Raw genomic sequence first — 19,248 nt, forward strand, 5'->3', positions numbered from 1 at the left:
GGAAGCCAGTGAAACCAGGAGGTACAGATGAAGAAGGAGAGAATTCCAGGCATGGCGAACAGCCAGTGAAATGCTGCAGTCAGGAGATGGGAAGTGTCTTGTGAGAAACAGAAAGAGGACAGACAGTGTTACTGGATATGAGATTATGTGCAAAGGAATAAGGTCTAAGAAGACTGAAAATGTCGAAAAAGGCCAGGCTAGGAAGGGCTTTGTAAGCCAAATGGATGATTTTATATTTGATCTTGGAGTCAATAGGGCATCACTGGAGTATATTGAATTGAGGTAGGAGGGATAATAGGGTTATATCTTCACTTGAAGATAGCTTTGATTTCCTCTTATGTAAAATGATGAAGAGGGAGTTAGATTAGGTGCCCTCTACAGTCTCATCCAATCCTAAATCTATGAGGATGAGAACATCAGAAATACACACACACACACACACATACACATGCACACACACACACATACCTTTAAGAATATTTTCCTAAAATTGCCTAAGCTTGAGGAAAGACAAAGAAATGGATGTATAATAACTGAGAGGCTTTTCTGGGACGGAGTCTTATTCACAGCTATTATAAAGCATCAGAAAACAAATGCACTTTATCTAGGAAGAATCAGAGGTGGAGAAAGGAGAATTTTTGGTAGGTCAGTAGCTGGCCCATTCAAGGGCCCCTACAGAAAACTCTTCCCTGTCACTGGGTTTACTAGTATACCTGAATGGAACACAAACTTTTAGCTTTAGAAAGATGCATCATCAGCATTTCTTTAAAAGGCAAATTCCTTGGCTGGCAACAAAAGCAGTGATCTGCTTATTGAGCTAAAGAAAATGATGACATAAGGAAAAACCACGAAGTCCTGGACAGAACCTCAGTGAAAACTGTTGAAATTTTTTCCCTATGGTCCCAAATTATTACAAATGCCAATACTGTATCTCCTCCCAATTACTTCCAATGGCAGAGGAAACAAATCTCCATTACTGGGAATAGGATGCCACCTTGGTCTCCCTTAGACTCCAATATCTATTTAAATTGGGTCTATTTCTCCAATGAAATAAAAACAGTTCTCTTAAGGTTAGTTTTGATTTAGAATACTTTAGATAAAGTCCACAGATAGTTCTTTTAATCCTCTTGTTTTTTATACCTACAAGATACAGTGGAATAATCAGCTCTAACTCTTACTACCTGTGTGACCTTGGACAAGTCACTTCACCTCCACTGGCCTCAGCTTCCTCCTTTCTAAAAGGAAGGGGTTGGACAGATGGCCTCTATGGTACTTCCCAACTCTAAATCTATGGCACATTCCCATAATTCACTGATTATGGGGAGACTAAACATTCACAGTCAACAGTTGTGCATATTTATCATTGATGTACTAAAATTATATTCCCCATAGTAAACAGCCTCAAAATACATTCCATCTGTCAATGTTTTCCAAAAAACTGCACAAACCTTCCTTTTTGTCTTCTGGAGTCAGCTTCACTTTTGTATCTGTTATATCTTTGAATGAGGCCAGGAAAAGTACCACATCTCCTTTCTCATTTTTGATAGGGACAATGTCTAAGAGGCACCAAAATGAAGACCCTGCAAATGGAAAAAAAAGATTCATTTAATTTAATAAGTTACCTTTTCTCACCCTAAGGAAAAAACAAAACAAAACATAAGAGCTACCTTCAACTAACATAACTCTAAAGAAGAAAAAAACCCCTTATTTTAAAGGTAAGTTGCTAAGATCCACAGATGTTTAGCTCACTTGAATCTCTTTGCATCATCAATTCAGACACTGCCTTTGGAAATCAGTCATCCATAGAAACACAGAATTTATCGACATCATTCTTACTTTCTTCATTACCATTACATTTATTTCTTTGATCTCTGCTTGATGTTGGGACATTTATTTTAAGGGACTGTCTCATACTGAGCACGCCCTGAAACATGAAAAATCCTACGAATGAGATGAGTTCTTTTCTCTATATGAGATAAACAATTAAGTTTGGCTCTTACATCCTCTGTAAGCAGATAACCCATGGGGACAACATCATACTCATCATTGCTTTTATATGGGCCTAGAATCTTTACTTAGGCTTTATATTTTTTTGTGGTTGTTCAGTCATTTCAGTTGTTTCCAACTCTTTGTGACCCCCATTTGGGGTTTTCTTGGCAAAGATGCTGGAGTGGTTTTCTATTTTCTTCCCCAGCTCATTTTATAGACAAGGAAACTGAGGCAAAGAGGGGTTAAGTGACTTGCCTGGGGTTACACGGCTAGTAAGTGTCTGAGGTCACATTTGAACTCAGGTCTTCCTGACTCCAAGCCCAGCACTCTATCTACTGTGCCACCCAGCTGCTTATTTGGTCTGCACAACAACCCTGTGAGGAAGGTGTTATGATTATCCCTTTATTAGAGATGAGGACACCAAGGATGATAATTTAGATGACTTGCCCAGGGTAACAAACTAGCAATTTTCTGTGGCAGAGTTTTAATCAAGTTCTCTCTGACTGTGGGTCTATTGTGCTATCTATTCTACCATACCGCCTCTCTAAAAGTAGATCGATACAAAAAGCAGGCCACAACGTCTCAGTTTAAATGCAGATGTCTATGTCCATTATACAGAAATAAAATGCGAATGGAAGCACTAGATTCTGAACAGGATTTCTGATAATATGGAAAATCAGGAGAAATTTCCTTAACATTTTTATAGTAGTGATTGCTCTGTACCTTTATCTTTTAGAGGATCTTCCTTAAACTTAGACATATACAGCAGGGAATTTGAGGAAACCAAATGTCCCTGACTGAAACTGATTCGAGTAATATCCTGCAATGTCAATGGTCATCAGATAGACTGTGTTATAAAGTAGATCACTCAGGTCCACTTTATTGAGCTCAGGATATTTCTCTGCCAATTTCAGCTCTAGCTAAAATTTGATACTATCTAAGCCAAACCAATCATGTGGTTAGAAAATATGCAAAAGGTCATGCAGGCAGAGCCTGAAAAAGAGAGAAATCTCAGGAGTAATGAAGGGGGCAGAAAGACATCAATGAAGGTTAAAGGCACGGATCAGTAGTGAGAGCACTCAGGAGGTGTAGTTTATCTAAGCTCTGTTATCACCTACTTTGTGACTTCAGGCAAGTCATTTCCCTTTGGGGTCCTTTATGTGTAAAATAATAGGGTGGGACTAGCTTTAAAAAGCTTGGGATTTGGAGTTAGAATACCAGAGGTCTGCCACTTACTATCCACATGACCTCTTGAGTCATTTGAAATTATTGAACCTAACTTACTTCACTTGTAAAATGGAAATAATAATTGTCCTTCTTTTATCAAAAGTTGTTGTGAAGATCAAATGAGCAAACTCCTTGAGGAGTATAACCCTGTAGTCACATAGATAGATCCTCAATAAATTAATTAAAATGCTTTATAAATCACAAAGCAATGAGAGAATAAAAATGGTGATGCTAACTCATATTTGTAAGCTTTACAAAAACATTTCTGAGTAGTAGGGAGTACAAATATTATTGTCCTTTTTATAGAGAAAGAAACTGAGGTTCCGAGAAAATTAGCGACTTGCCTACAGACACATACAGCTGACAATAACAGAACTACATTATTCTGACTATAAAACTCTTCATTTGGGTATGTGCAGAATTGGACCTTTGATTTTATCTGTGTTAAGGAACTACGAAAAAGGAACTCTCTCTAAGGGACAATCCAGATCTGTACCAGCTTTGCAAGTGAGTCTTATAGAGTTGTCTGGAGGTACTGAGATGTCAAATAACTTTCCCAGGGTCACATAGTCAGTGCTCAGTGCAGGTCATCAAATATTCTTTTCACTTTTTACACAGCTTTTCTGTAAAAATGTGAACTGTTTCACTGTTATCTGTGTGGTACACTGATATAGAGGCTTGGCCTTGGAGTTCTGAAGACCTGAGTGTGAATTCTGCCTCAAACACTTTCTAGCTGTGTGGCTCTAGGCAAGCCACTGAACCTCTCTCTACCTCTGTTTTCTCATCTATAAAATATTAATGCAACCACTAATACACAGCTATCTCCAAGGGTTATTGTGAAGCTCTAATGAGATCAAAATCAATTTGCAAATCTTGAAGTGCTACATAGGTGCTAGTTATTATTATTATCTGAGTTTAATGACACTTAGTTATACTATTTAAAGCTTGACTATCAATTACTCTTCTCAATCATTAGTCAATTCAGAGCAGGAATGAACTGTTTTCCTGAAAACATCCTTTTGCTGTGTATTCTGGCTAGAACCATTACTTTCTATGAGTAAATAATTTTATTTTAAAAGTAGAGGCAGAGAGAGAGAGACAGAGACAGACACAGAGAGAGGGGAGAAACAGAGAGAGAGTCATAGTACTAAATGTAATGAAGACTGAGTAAATAGCTGACCAGCAAAACAATCTTCTCTAACCAGCACTTAATGGATTTTCTGTCTTATATTTCACCTTTTAAGAAATTCCAAAAATCACCCCAAGACATGGCTCTTAATTTTAATTGTATCATGGTCTTTGACAATTTGCAAATACAATGAAATTTTTATTAAGTTATGTTTTACCAATTCCAGTTTTGTGAATTTGATCTGACTAGGAAAATCCAGGGTTTTGAAGTCTTGCTTCTCAATATACCAGAATGGAATAATGGAGGTCAGAAGTCCCAAATCAGGCACCGAAGCCTTTGCATTATCAAGGCTGATTACGCTTCTATGTTAATTTTCCTTTTTGTTCCCCAATATTAGTCTTCACATCCCTGACTCCCTTGACACTTCTCTTTCTTACCTTCAATCTTTCTGAAATGTTCCCCTTGCTGACATTCATCTTGCAGTATCTTTGGCTTTCTCTAATCTTAGCTCGGGTGCCCCTTGATATAAGAGATCTGTCTTGACACCCCCTCCCCCAGTTGCTGGCACAATCTCCTTCTTGAAATGATTTGATTTGACTTTATATGTCATTTATTTTTACTTATGTATATGTTGGGACCTCGCAGTGGAATTCAAGTTCCTTGACTAGCAACTATTCTGTTTTTGTCTCTGTACTCTCAGTGTCTAGCAGTGTGTATCGCGTAGTGCCTAGCACACAACAATATTTTATGTTTGTTGAGCTGAATTTTCTGTTTATGGGGTTCTCTTGGCAAAGATACTGGAGTGGTTTGCCATTTCCTTCTTTAGTGTATTAAGGCAAACAGAGGTTAAGTGACTTGCTCAGGCAGGTAGAATAGAATAAACTATAGGATGCCTTGTAACATTATCAAAAAATCTTTCTAGGTCTCATGATCAGGCTGTACAATTCCTGTCATGATAGGCACACAGAGTACGACAATTATTGTCACATAGGCATGGTACCACAGAGCTGGTAAAGGATACTTTGGTGGTGAGACTTTGTGGTCCAGTGACAAGATTCTTGGACTCAGCACTTGTGAAGATCAGCAAGTGGGCAGCCTGTGGCTTCTAAGGCAGGAAGAGTGGAATTGACTTAGCCTTGGGCATATAACTAGGATATATCAGAAAGCTGCACCACTCTAAGACTGGCCCCCAATCCACTATCTCATGCTGCTTTATATATTCCAAATAGAAAGCTAGAGCTTTTCTATTCACTATACCACTTTTCTTGTAGAATTTTTTTCTAATCATGTAAGAGATGCTAAGAGTTGAATTAAAATTTATACTGCATGCATTTGAATGGGACAATATAAACTTTCATTAATTACAAAATCCTTGAAAGAAGTGATTGGAGACATACCAGAAAAAGCAGAGTGTTCTATTTTGACAGGATTGTACATAAAGAAACCAGTTTCTAGGTTCTTCATGAATGATATCACTGAATTTCAGAGTTGGAAGGGACTTTAGCAGTCATCCAGTCCAATCCATATGGGAAAAGGATTTTCAGTATAATTAACTGGATGAGTGACCATCTATCTTCTGCTTGCAGACATCCAATGAGAATAAATCCATTACATATCCTGGCTTCTAATTCCACTTTTGGATAGCTATAATTGTTAGAAAGATTTTACTGACATCAATCTTAACGTTTGCCTCTTTGAAACTTTCACTTATTGTTTCTAATATTATCCTAGAGGGCCAAAGAAAACAAATGGAATATTTCTTCCACATGGCAGCCCTTAAATATTTTAAGATAAGTACTATATCCCCTTCATGACCACATACCCTGAGTCTTCTCCTCTCTGTGGTAAATATACCAGTTCCTCAACCACTCCTCATAGGTCATGGATTTAAGGATCTTCATAATTTTGATTGGAGTAAGACTCATTGGACACTCCAGTTTATCAAAGTCAATCGATCAAATGTTTCTTATACTATGGCACCCAAAATTGAAAATATTTTAGATGTGGTCTGACCAAAGCAGAAAATAGAGGTTATTGTCATTATTGTTATTTATTATATATACTATATATTATTATATAATTTATATATAATTATATAAAATAATCATATATTATATAAGCTATTATTATACCCCTTGGCAAGGAGTGAGGTTTCCAGTTTTACTAAGCACAGATGTACATGTTTCTTTGTTGTCAGTGGTACGGTGTTTGCCTGTAGGAGTAAGAATGTGGAAGTCAGAAAGATTTCCTGCACTTTCTGGTTTCAGAACAAATATAGGATATCTGCCCTCGCCATAATGAGACAAGAGGAAAATAAATAAGGATGATGGAGTAGACTGGCCAGTTTGACACATCACATGACAGTCTGGCAACTCCAAATGGTAAGACAAATGTAGGATATTAATAGAAATGGAAACTGAGAAATGGAAAAAAAAAAAGATGCTTTCATTGAGACACCGTTGACCCCAATATCACCACTCGCATAGGTAAACATCTGGATAATTTTACTGTTTCCAGTTTTGGGGAGAAAGTGCTATATTCATCCTCTTCATATTTTTCTGCTATAAAGCAGTAAATCATGTGACACTCAATGGATTCCAATGTGCCAAATTATGCTTATTTTTGTTCCCTTTTCATTCAAGTTTTCTTCTAAAACAAGGGTCCCTTCATTCTTCTTTCTAGAGTATCTAGAATCCAAGTTTACCTCTCAGTCCTTGGTCATGTGGAACTGGAAGAGTATAACTACTGGGATTCCAAATTGGATCCCCAAATGCATTTCAGGCGAGAGTTCCTAAAGTGAATCCTTCACTTGGCCTATTGACAAGTGTGGGTACAATCTGCTTTGAAGAAAACCTGATATATCTGAGTTAAATAATTGACAAAACATGTTTGATTTATCCCCATTACAAAGGATTCATTTTCTTGAGAGGGGAATTAGGTCTTAGTACCTTTAAAAATCAATCCCATAGCCTATACTCCTGATTTTAGAGCTCATTAAGTCTGTGATTCAATAAGCTGCCAAGTCTAGTAAGCTCTATATCATTCTCATTTATCTAATTTCCATCCCTATAATCATCATACTAATTCAGCTCACCATCCCCTCTTTCCTGAAGTATTGCAATAGTCTCTTCACCCCTAGCTCTCCCCCTCCAATACATTCTCTACATGTCTATCAATATCGGGCCATGTTACTCTTCTGCTCAAGAAAATACAATAGTATCTTACTTCTAGGATAAAATACATTTTAAAACTCTTTATAATATGATACCATCTTACCTTTCCAGGATTATTTTATCACTAATTATTTGTTTAGCATCTGCTGGGACTATGCTAAGCAGTGGAGTTGCAAAGCCAAAAGCAGAATAGGTCCTGCCCCAAAGGAGCTTATATTTTAATGGAGGAAACATCATGCATATTTCAGGATGAATGAAATATAAAGAAAAATGAATACATGGCAGTTTGCCAAAGAAGAATGCTAGCACCCAGAAGATTCAGCAAAGGCTTCTGCACTTTCACATGCTCTGGGTTCTTGCCAAACTGGAGTGGCTGCTGTTTGCCTCTTATGACAACCCAGATTCCATCCACTTGCTCTCACATAGTCTGTCTCCTACTTTTGCCTCACTTCTGCCTAGAACGAAGCCCATCCTCCTTCCAAGGCCAGATCAAATATCTCCAAATCGGGACGAATTCTTATGGCAACAACGGGAACATAAGGCTAGATTTCCTAAGAGTGCTTTGTCAAAGTTCTTCCTGGACACATTTATCATGTGCAGCACTATCTTCCAATGATGTCCCCTCTGTTGTCTCTTCATAGTATAGGGTGCCCTTGCTGTGTTGAAAGTTATGGCAGAGGAGCACGAACTCTTCTAGGTTCAATCAGGCCTGTGTTGGACTATCTGCCTCACTGTATACCACCCATCACAGAATGACTTATTGCTATGTTTGTTGCAAGACAACAAATTTCATGGTTAGTAATCCTTAATTTCTCTTAGATATAAAAATTGTTACTATCTGTAACAGTGGGTGAAAATTCACACAAATGAGACCACAGGCCACTGTGATACTGAAATCTCTATATATCACTGCAGCCAAATTACCACTTCTGAGTTTTCTTCTCATTCAACTTCCTTTCATACTTTGAATATGTGGGATATGTAATATGACTCAGTATACCAATAAGTTTTTATCAAGTCCCAACTTTATGCCAAAAGCCAAGGGTAGAAAAATGAAAGTGAAACTATCTTTGTCCTCAAGGAGCTTACATTCTGTCGATTCTCTCATCATGACCATCTCTACACACTGCATTCAGTTCTCAGACTGTCATCCTCATCTTTCTTTTTCTAGCACCTTGGACTTTGCTCTTGGATCATCTGGCCCTGATAATGCGAGATTTTACTTTATGTTTCTGGGGCACAGACATACACATTGTTTCCTAGGCATCTTCTCACTATGTTTTCAAATGAATCCCCCCATTTCCCAGCACCTTTTCCAGCACTTCTTCATGTATTGCCTCTGGCCATTAAGCTTCTTGAGGTTAAGGCGTATCTTGTTTGCTTGTATTTGTAGCAGTAGCAATGAGCACAGTGCCTGGTACATAATGCGTGTTTAATAAATACCTGCTTTACTTATCTATCGATCTTCTATCATATCTATCATATCTATCTATCTATCTATCTATCTATCTATCTATCTATCTATCTATCTATCTATCTATCCATCCATCCATCCATCCATCCATCCATCCATCCATCCATCCATCCATCTATCTATCTATCTATCTATCTATCTATCTATCTATCTATCTATCTATCTATCCATCCATCCATCCATCCATCCATCCATCCATCTATCTATCTATCTATCTAATCTATCCATTCATCATCCACCCATCCATCTACTTACTTACCTATTGATCTTTCTGTCAATCTATTTATCTTTTGATAGAAAGAACAAAAGGTAGAAAAATGACAGAGGAACAAAAAAAGAAAAACTACTCTCTCTTACAAAAACCAACAAACTACATGGTCAATCCTTTACTGATCTCAACTTTGCTTCTTGGTTTGGAGCTGAATTCCTATTATACTCCAAGGTTGCATGGCATTAACTCATACCTTAAGAGCTGAGAGTCTCTGCCCAAGTGTCATCTGGGTCATCAGCAGAGCCAGTAAGGAGGCTGTTCATAGGCACCGTATTGACAGAGAAGATGTGCCTATCTAAGCCATCATAATCACAGTTTCCAAATACAGCACCCTATGTTAATAAATAGGTTCACAATTATGCTCTTTGAACTCCTGTGATCAGAGTCCCATCTCACTCACAAAGCCCTTGTCTCCTGCTCTCTTCTTCATGTTTATCCACTTCAAATCCTCTTGGGAGGCTTCAGATTGTAATTCATGTGTTACAGTATCCCTATGTAGGGCACATATCAGCAATCCCCTGGGGCTCATCTCATCTACAAGAAGATATGGCAAAATGAGCTGAGTGCCCAGTAACAAGAAGAGTCTTAGCATTGTTGACAATCGATTCTCTAGGGAGAGAAGGATCCACTACTTGGTTGTCCTTGCCAGAAACTGTTAGTGAGCAGGAAACTGTCTAGTTCCTTGGGGGTAGGCAGGGTTCTTCATTGTAACTTATAAACTACGCCTTGCCCAGAATAAACCCCTGGATGCTCACATTTTAGCAAAACAATCTAAGATTTTTCTGGAGCTCATCAGAGGCAGAGATAAAGTGATTGCTTCAAAGGATGGTTGGAAAATCAAGTTATCTACCCCTCCCCAGTTCTGTAAGATTCTGTATGAACATAGCTAGGATAATAGGAATAAAGTCTTGCGTTGGTACTACATAGACAAAACAAACACATGGGAGGTACAGAACCTAGAGAAATCAAATAAAGGAAGGAAATGGTTGAAGACTGCTGATGTTGTTTAGATTTCATTATCTCTTGAAGGCCTGAGAACATTAAGAACTTTGTGAAGTAGGTGGGGTTAGGATAGTGTCATTTTCTATGGTTTTTGAAAAGAGAAGAAGTCCTAGACCAAGAGAGATGGGAGATCCACCTTCAGGGAAAACAAAAGGAGGACCCTTTTAACTGGACACTGATTAGTTCAGCATTGCTTGTAGAAATGACAGCAATAGAACTTCACTAAATTACCATTGTGTAACAACCGAGAAGGCCAAAGAGACTTAATAACAAGATGTTTGTGTTTGTGGGGTTTTCTCTTACTCCTCACTGACCTATATTAAGTTATTGAGACTGTTCTCATAAATTTTGCAAAAGAAAAAAATTTGGGCAACTTTGCTGTGACCAAGAAAGATAGAGAACTTATTGTGACTTGAAATTGAGGTTGGGAAGGGATAATGAAGTGAATGGATGAAGACTGAAAGAAATAGACCTCAGAGGGGGCATGGATTGAAGGATAGCAAGCGAGAGAGATATTAGATGGAATATTTTGATTGACTGACTAATGAGATATTTAGGGAAGGAGATAGAGGTAAATTGGGGCATATGTAGCCTAGATAAAATAGAGAAGAGTGAGGGAGGGAGACACTTAAATGCCCATAGAATGGGGGGGTGTAGAAAGAACTTGAAGAGGATTGTGGGAGGGACAAATAAGAGGGAATTGGAAAATGAAGTCCTTAAGACAGTTCATGGAAAAGCAAAGGAAGGAGATGGGAATATAGAAGGATATTTACAGGAGGAGAGGAAAATCTTGGAATGGAAAACAGGACAGAGACCATGTGAAGAGGGACATAGGGAAGATCAGAATGGCCTCTGGGGGAATATGAGAAAGCCAGGAGGGTGTAGAAGAATAGAATGAGGAAAAGTTCTCAGGGATTGAAAGAAAAGAGGGCATGAAGAGAATTAAAGGATCTGAGAGAAAGTAGCACAGTGGAAAGGATACTGGATTTGGAATCAGAGAACATAGGTTGGAACCTTTAATTTATTATTTAACTGTGTGGCTATAATTAAATGACTTCACGTGTCTAGGTTTCATTTTCCTTATCTGGAGGTTGGGTTAGATGAGTGGTTCTCACACTTTTTGATCCCAAGATACCTCTGCAAATGCCTAAAAATGATTGCAGACACCCCTAATAGCTTTTGTCCATGTGGGCTATAGCTAATGATATTCACTACGTGAAAAGTTAAAACATCTTAGCATTATTAAGAAAATAATTTTGACCACCCAAATCCCCTTAGGTACCCCTAGGGATCTCTAGACTATATTTTGATAACTGATAGACTAGATGATCTTTAAGATTCCTTCAAATTCTAAACCATTTGATTAATTAGGTTGATAAAATAGACAATATGGTCCAATAAAAATAGAGTATTCATAGACCCATGCAAGGTAGTATACTTATGTACCAAATGAAGAAACACACAAATAGCTTCAGTGTTAGCTAGGAGTGACCACCAAAAGTACAGAAGACAAGGTCTGGGAATTGAAATGGGTCATAGGCAAGAGATAGCCAGTGATCAGGTTGATATATTTATACAGCAATTATCACACTGAGGTATATTATTCACAATATGGCACAAACTCTTCAGGAGATAATTCTCCTAAACTGGGCATTGGTCAGATCCTCATGAGGCTATTATACCCAGTTTTAGTCTTTGCGTTCTAAAAGCTTGTGGGGAAACTGGAAATAGACCAGGAAAGAGCAATCAGAATGACTTAGGAGATAAAAAATAGAACCTAGGGGAAAGGAGCGAAGTTGTAGTTGTTAAAATTGGAAGAAAGAATTCAAAATCTAAATTTTAAAGTAGGAGTTATTGATTAAAAGCTAAAAAAAAAACCCAACCCCATAATAGCCGTCAGTGCCTAAATAGAGGTAACCTGGTATAGTATGTAAAAACATTGGCCTCGGTTCCAGGACACCTATAGTCTAGTTCCAGACCTAGATAGCTAGATAGCTGTGTGGACTAGGCAGCAAGTCATAGCATCATTTCACTATCAGTAAAATGGATTAGATGAAAGACCCATTCAGAGGTTCAGATTCTCTGAACATGGTTGCAAATGTCATCAATCTATCACCTTGAAAGAGTCTAGGAAACAATAAATATTTGAGTATTTCTGTGCCCTGGACACTTTGAACTCCCTGAAGGCTAACCACACTTCTAAAAATGGCAAAACACATTTGCCTTCTAAATTCCCATTCAATAGACATGCTGCCACTCCAATAGAGAGAACAGAGTTCTGTGGGGGTACAGAAGTAGAACTAAACCCAAATGACTCCTCATTAAGCCTAGAGGACCTTTCCCATGCCACCAAAGACTGAGAGGAACAGATGAATCAGGATGGAGGCTTATCGTACCAATTTAGCAAGGAACCTAATAGAGAGAATGGAGCCAGTGTGCCATCAGTTTGGGTAGTTTTTACATGGTAGTGATCAACATGTGAGGGAAGAGTAGGAAGTGAGGTGTGCTGAGACTAGGTATTACCCAGCTAGAGTTAGTGCTGGTGACCATGATGATGGGATTCCTGGAGTTCTCTCCCACTGTGTATTTTGAAAAGTTTAGGGCTGGGGTGGGGGACCTGTAGCCTTGAGGGCACGTGTGGCCCTCTGGGTCCCCAAGTGTAGCCCTTTGACTGATTCCAAACTCCACAGAACAAATTCCCTTAATAAAAAGATTTGTTCGGTAAAACTTAGACTGCACCCAAAGACCTAGAAGGCCACATGTAGCCTTGAGGCCACAAGCCTTCCACAAGTTCCCACTCCTGGTGGTATTCATAGGGGTCTGTTGGTATGAGATCATGGTTTAAACTGTTTTGAAGCCCTGGTGCAATATATACCAGAATTAAGAGAAATAAATAATGATGAAGAGGTGTACCAAATCCAACTCTATTCAGAGTAGTTGAATTAATTCCCATTCTCTTTCTCCAGAGAATGGTGGAATAGCACATGTAAGGTGAAAGTTATCCTGAAACAGAGAATATCAGAATCTAACATTTCACCCAAATGCTAGACTAAAAAAAAAATCAGGCACTGGATTTGAACTGTTTTGTTTTGCTTATCTAAACAGAGACTAGTACTTCTGTAAATCTGAGATTTCATTGAAGTAGGCATTCCCTTCAGTGGTGCAGATTTCAAGCTATCTGTGCTTTCTGCCCCTGAAAGACTCTTATTCTCCTAAGTTTTCAACTTTTTTTTTGTCATTGGACAAGTATCTCATATTTTGAGTAGCAAGAGTTAAGGTAATATTTTCAGATGCTCTGAAAACTGATTGAGTCTTAGCACCCTCTGCCCTCTTTTTTGCTCTGCCAAGGAGACCATACTGAGATTGGGGGCTATCTGTCTATCTGCCTGTCTGTCTATCTATCTATCTATCTATCTATCTATCTATCTATCTATCTATCTATCTATCTATGTATCCATTCATTTATTTCTTCACTAGTTTATTTATCCATCTATTCATTCATTCATTTATGCATTTATTCATTTGTTGTGCCTTCTTTCATAGGTAGCTATAGCCAAATAATTCATTATCAAGTGAAAACAATGGAGATCTGTTACTAGGACCTTGCTCGAACCCCTTCCAACATGACACAGCTTTGTACCCTTCTGGTCAATCAAAGTTTGATCTTATTTTACTCATTAGTAGCCTTCTTCAAAACATTCTCTATAGAGCAAATATTTTTATACTGCATAATTTTCTACTAAATTACACTTAATTTCAAAAATGTATTTCCAAGTGGGATAAAAAGTATTTTCAGCTCCAACATGTCATAGAAGTCACAATGTGGAATGATCCTTAGGAGAGCATTTTCCCACACAAACCCCTCTAGGAGATCTAATGGCCAATCAGCCCACATGGCCTTCGAGCACTCATTAAAAAGCCTAGGCACTCGAATGAATCACATGGATAATTCTCATTTCAGGGAGAACTCTCTTTGACCCCCTAGGACTTAAGTAATCATTCTGGTTATGCCGTTACTCTCGGTATTCACTATAACTTGTTAGCTAAGAAAACATATGGAGATTGTTTTTTCAGTCAGTCTTTGGAAAATGAAAGCCACAATAACTTCTATGGCAAAGGTTCAGCTATCTAATTCCATAGTCCTATTCATTTTCCTCAATGGATGTTAGTAGATTTCTTTCCTGTTTGACAAAGGAAAAGTTCTCAAGTATATTTTAACTGACAAGAAAGATATTTCTAGTGTGGATTAACCTAATGAAGTTATCTCTGAAGATGTTTTTACAAACCTTTCCCTCTGTATCCTACTTTTCTGACTAGGCAGCAAAATTTTAAATTTGCATTTTGAAGTAAAATATATATAAATTATATCTCTACTTTGCTTTCCTAAGGGAAGAAAATTGGAAAATGTGGTCAGCGAGCATGTAGTCAGGGTACAGTTGACCAGTACAGTAGTCATAGAAAGTTGGTAAGCTAGGTGCTGAACGATCTGTGTTACAGAGAGAAAGGCTAACTTTTAAAGTCCTTCTAAGCATTACATTCACTAATACAACTTCAAGCAGCTATGCTTGTTAGGTTTCCCCCCCACATAAAAGCTTTTTCATTTTTGACTCTTGTGATTCTAAATTTTAACTGGTCCCCATTTCTCTGCTTTTGAAACAAAATGAATCTTTTACTAGGTTCATAGATTTTCAGAAATTGTCAGGAGTCTTGGAGATCATCCAGCTTAAACCCTTCATTTTATTAATGAGGAAACAGACAGCCAGGGAGAGGGAATGATTTATGGTCACCGAGCCTTGCAGTGACAGCATTTGGTTAGGTCTAGACTTCTAGATCAGAAATCATTCAACTGGGCCAACTTGGGGCCTCAAGATCCCTGGAGACAATCTTTTGGAAGGGAGCCACTAATCAATATTTGACTCCATAAAGAAGCCAAGATAATTTCTATAACTGAATAATAGATCTTGCCCATTGGCATATTATTATTTTTCAAATGCATGCAGTTGCTATTATGATTAATAAACCATAAAGTCATTTTAAAATGTCTCTGATTCATAACTTTTATCATTATGAATTTATATTTCAACCAGCAAATGCTAATAGTATAACTACTATAAGTTGGTAATACATGAGCACTTATTTTTTTATGTAAAAGAAGAGTATCCATATTACAAATGTTTGGGAACCACTAATACATACTGTGTTGTTCTCAACTGGATTACAGCAAGAGTCTCTTAATCGGTCTCACTGTTTCTATTCTCTCCCCTTTCTAATCCATTCTCAACACAGGTACCAAATTGCAATCCTAAAACACAGATTTGTATACAGCATTATTGTTTTAAAAACAACTTTTAGCAACTAAGTCATTCTAACTATTATAAACATTCAAATTAACTACAAAGGACCTGTGAAGGAAGATGCTATCAGCACCCAGAGAAAGAACTGATAGATAGAAGTGTGTATAGTATGGTTTTACATACATATATACATACATACATTAGTGTCTAATGGTAGCTGTCTCCAGGGTGAAGGGGGGAAGAAAGTTACATGAAAACTTTATTATATATTGAAAAGAAAAGAAGCAAGTTGTACATAATAGATTTGCAGTTTCATGCCCAGTCCTCTTTTTTTCCTATTCTACTTCGTTATGGAAATGCTTGTTTTATTTTTAAAAATCAGAATAAAAATAAAATTAAATTTTTGAATAAATAAAATGCAGATTTGACCATTTAATCATAGCATCTTATTGCTTTTCTGCCCAGCTATTCCTGCCTTACTCAATTTCCACCCAATTTCCAGTTTCTGCCCTTGGGTCATGCTGATTGATGACAATTTATTACATCTAGTCAGTCTGGGTTCCCCAACCATGTCATCTTCCCATCCATTGTGTAACTACCTCTTCTCCTCTCTATACCCCTATCTCTTACTTTAGGAGAAGGACCCAATTTAATGCTATTAATGGTTCTATAAAGGGTCTATCATTCAGTTGCCCTATAGCTCCACACATCGTCCTTGTGATTATGTACTTTGCTGACTAATGCTCCTCTATTTGTGCTGTTTCCTATTAGAATGCAAGCTTCATTAAGAGAAGATGGACTGTCTCTCTTTTATAAATCAGCATTTAGCACAGTGATTACCATATAATAGGTCCTTAATAATTTCCTTCCTTCCTTTCTTCCTTCCTTCCTTCCTTCCTTCCTTCCTTCCTTCCTTCCTTCCTTCCTTCTTTCCTTCCTTCCTTCTTTCCTTTCCTCCTTTTTTCTTTCCTTCCTTTCTTTCTTCTTTCAAAGTTATCAGGGTGGTAAGTAAAAACCTCCACAATATGGCTCCCACCTACCCTTCTAGCTTTATTGTATATTATTCCTTTTCATACACTTTCTGTTCCAGTAAAATGAGCGTGCAAACCATCCCCCTTACACTGCATTCTCTCAACTCTATCCATTCTCATTTTCACATCTTAAAATCCCTACATTCCTTTAAAGTACAGTTCAGACACTGCCTCCTACTTGCGGCTTTTCTGGTCCCCCCAGGTATTACTGTTCTCTCCGTCTTGAAATTCCTGTGTATTACTTTGTATTTACTTATCTGCGTATATGTGATATCCCCTGACAGAATATAAGCTCTTTGAGGTCATAAACCTTTATATTGGTCTTGATATTTCCAACGCCTAAAAAATGGAAGGCACTTAATAAATGTTATTGAATTGACTTGAGTTTTATCTCTCTCCTCACACTGAAATGTGAACGTTTCAAGATTCTCAGTGTTGATGACACCATTTTGGAAAGGCCAAACTAAAGGAAAATGAAACAAAATTAATTTTACAGTCTTACTAAGGAAATCAATTAAGGAAAGGGAAAGGAATAAGAATTTACATAGCACCTATGATGTGCCAGGCACTATGTTTAGGACTTTACAAATATTATCATATTTGAGCCTTATAACAACACTGTGGGGTAAGTGCTATTATGATCCCCATTGCAGCTGAAGAAACTGAGGCAGACAGAGGTTAAGTGACTTGCCTAGGGTCACGCAGCTAGTAAGTGTCTGAGGCTAGATTTGAACCCACATTTTCCTGATTTGAGGCCCAGTACTCTATCCATTGTACCACCAGCTGTACCACTATATTTCACATCAAAAAGAACAATGCTTTCATAATACTGTTTTTGTTTTTTTTTTTATTTTACTAGAAAATATTTGGAGCTACCATTTCTTTATCCCAAAATCATCTCTAACATTCATTTCTCTTGACTCCCATGAAGATCTTGTCAGTTGAGGCTTATCCCTTGAGAGATTAATGAACATTTATAAACCACTTTGGATGTAACAGACACTGAGCTAAACTCTGGAGATGCAACCGGAATTGATTCCCGAAGATTAATATAGCTAGTGAATGCTGATATTGGGGTATAAACCCTGTTACCCATCTAGCACATTTCCTACTGGACTATGCTGTCATTCTTCAGATGAGTTTTGGACGGTTTCATTATTTCATTCCACCCCATGAATGCTTGCCTTCCACTACTAAGAATCTCTTCTCTTGTTGGGATCTTTGTTATTCCAGAAATTGATTTACGGTAATAGTTAATTTTACTCTTCTCACATGCATTCCTTCTTTTCGTCATTATAGCTAAAGCAGGTCTTAACTGAACATTTAAAAAATAAAAACTAGTGGTTCCGCAGTTCACCTTCTACTTTCCAGTACCTCTTATGTGGCTTATTAGAGGATAAGCTTCTTGAGGGTAAGGATGGTGTTTTTCTTATCTTTGTTATGCCAGCAGTGCCTACTAGAGTGTCTTGTACATGATAGGCTTTTAATAAATATTTGCAGAATTGAGTGGGTTGCATGATTCTTTTGTAACTACTACATGCTACAGTAACAAACTGAAAGTTACACTTTTTCCTAGGAAAGAGAATAGCCATGAATTCTCTTTTTAAAATTCTGTTTTTTGAGAGTTTATAAGCCATAAGGAAATTCTGATAAATAGATCATAACATATGCCTCCTCCAAGTAAAGATTCTCTAGCAATCAACCAGGGGTTGGGCTTCCAGTCCGAAACCAAGAAGGAATTTCCCAGTTAATAGTCTTCTATATGGGTAAAGCCTCTAGAACTGATGCAATGTTCACTCAGGCCATGAAAACAGGAATACAAGGAAATACATACATCTGGATTGACCATAGTTTTATAGAAAGGGCAAAAACATAAAGAAAATAGCATATGTCATATTATGAAAACCATCTACAAACCAATAGCTGTTAATGAACAAGTGATTAGAAGGTGAGAGGAGGTTGTTCTGTTCTTTCATTTTCCCTACAATGCATCTGCCCTATCTTCAGAAGGAAACTAGCTTCTCAGCTGCTGGTCATGGTGCTGCTACCAGTTTTAAAATTGCTCTGACTCTGTTTCCAGGCCCAATGGACAATGGCATCTGGGAAAGATAAGAGAATCTCCCTCTTGTTTCTCTCTCTCTCTCTCTCTCTCTCTCTCTCTCTCTCTCTCTCTCTCTCTCTCTCTCTCTCTCTCTCTCTCTCTCTCTCTCTCTCTCTATCTCTCTCTCTCTCCCTCCCTCCCTCCCTCTCCCTCTCTCTCTCTCTCTCCTTCTCCCCATCTCTCTCACCCTTCAAGCCCTCTTCTCGCTACCTTGACAAGACTCTAGCTCTCCACCTCTTCATTAGGAACATGAATCAGGAAAAAAGAAAAACCCAAAACACCACCAACCCCAGAATGTTCAGCAAAGGTTTAAAATCTTCCCCCATAATGTTTTAACATGACACCACAGTGAGAATGAGGCAAAAAAGCTGATACACCTAAATGATATTTGCATTAAAAGCAATCTTTATTGCCTGATTCCATGCAGAATACCCAGGAGCCAGCTAATGGATATAAAGAGGATTTCTATTATATTATTTTATGACTATAATTACTTTTTTCATGGTTATATAACAAAGAGAAGCAGCCAAAAATGTACTGGGCTGCTGTGGGAGGTA

At 37.8% G+C, this 19,248-nt stretch overlaps 1 protein-coding gene across 1 annotated transcript in view; it reads right to left on the reverse strand.

Annotated features, from left to right (window-relative positions):
• The window catches only part of KCNH8 (potassium voltage-gated channel subfamily H member 8), a 388,604-nt gene that overhangs the window by 253,930 nt on the left and 115,426 nt on the right, over positions 1–19,248 (reverse strand). Inside the window, exon 3 of the mRNA XM_020987205.2 lies at positions 1,449–1,580. Coding sequence (XP_020842864.1) covers positions 1,449–1,580 — 132 coding nt within the window. The remainder of the gene's footprint in view (positions 1–1,448; positions 1,581–19,248) is intronic.

The sequence above is a fragment of the Phascolarctos cinereus genome, unplaced genomic scaffold (assembly GCF_003287225.1).
Source record: "Phascolarctos cinereus isolate Bilbo 61053 unplaced genomic scaffold, phaCin_HiC Scaffold_1;HRSCAF=81, whole genome shotgun sequence".
Taxonomy (NCBI): domain Eukaryota; kingdom Metazoa; phylum Chordata; class Mammalia; order Diprotodontia; family Phascolarctidae; genus Phascolarctos; species Phascolarctos cinereus.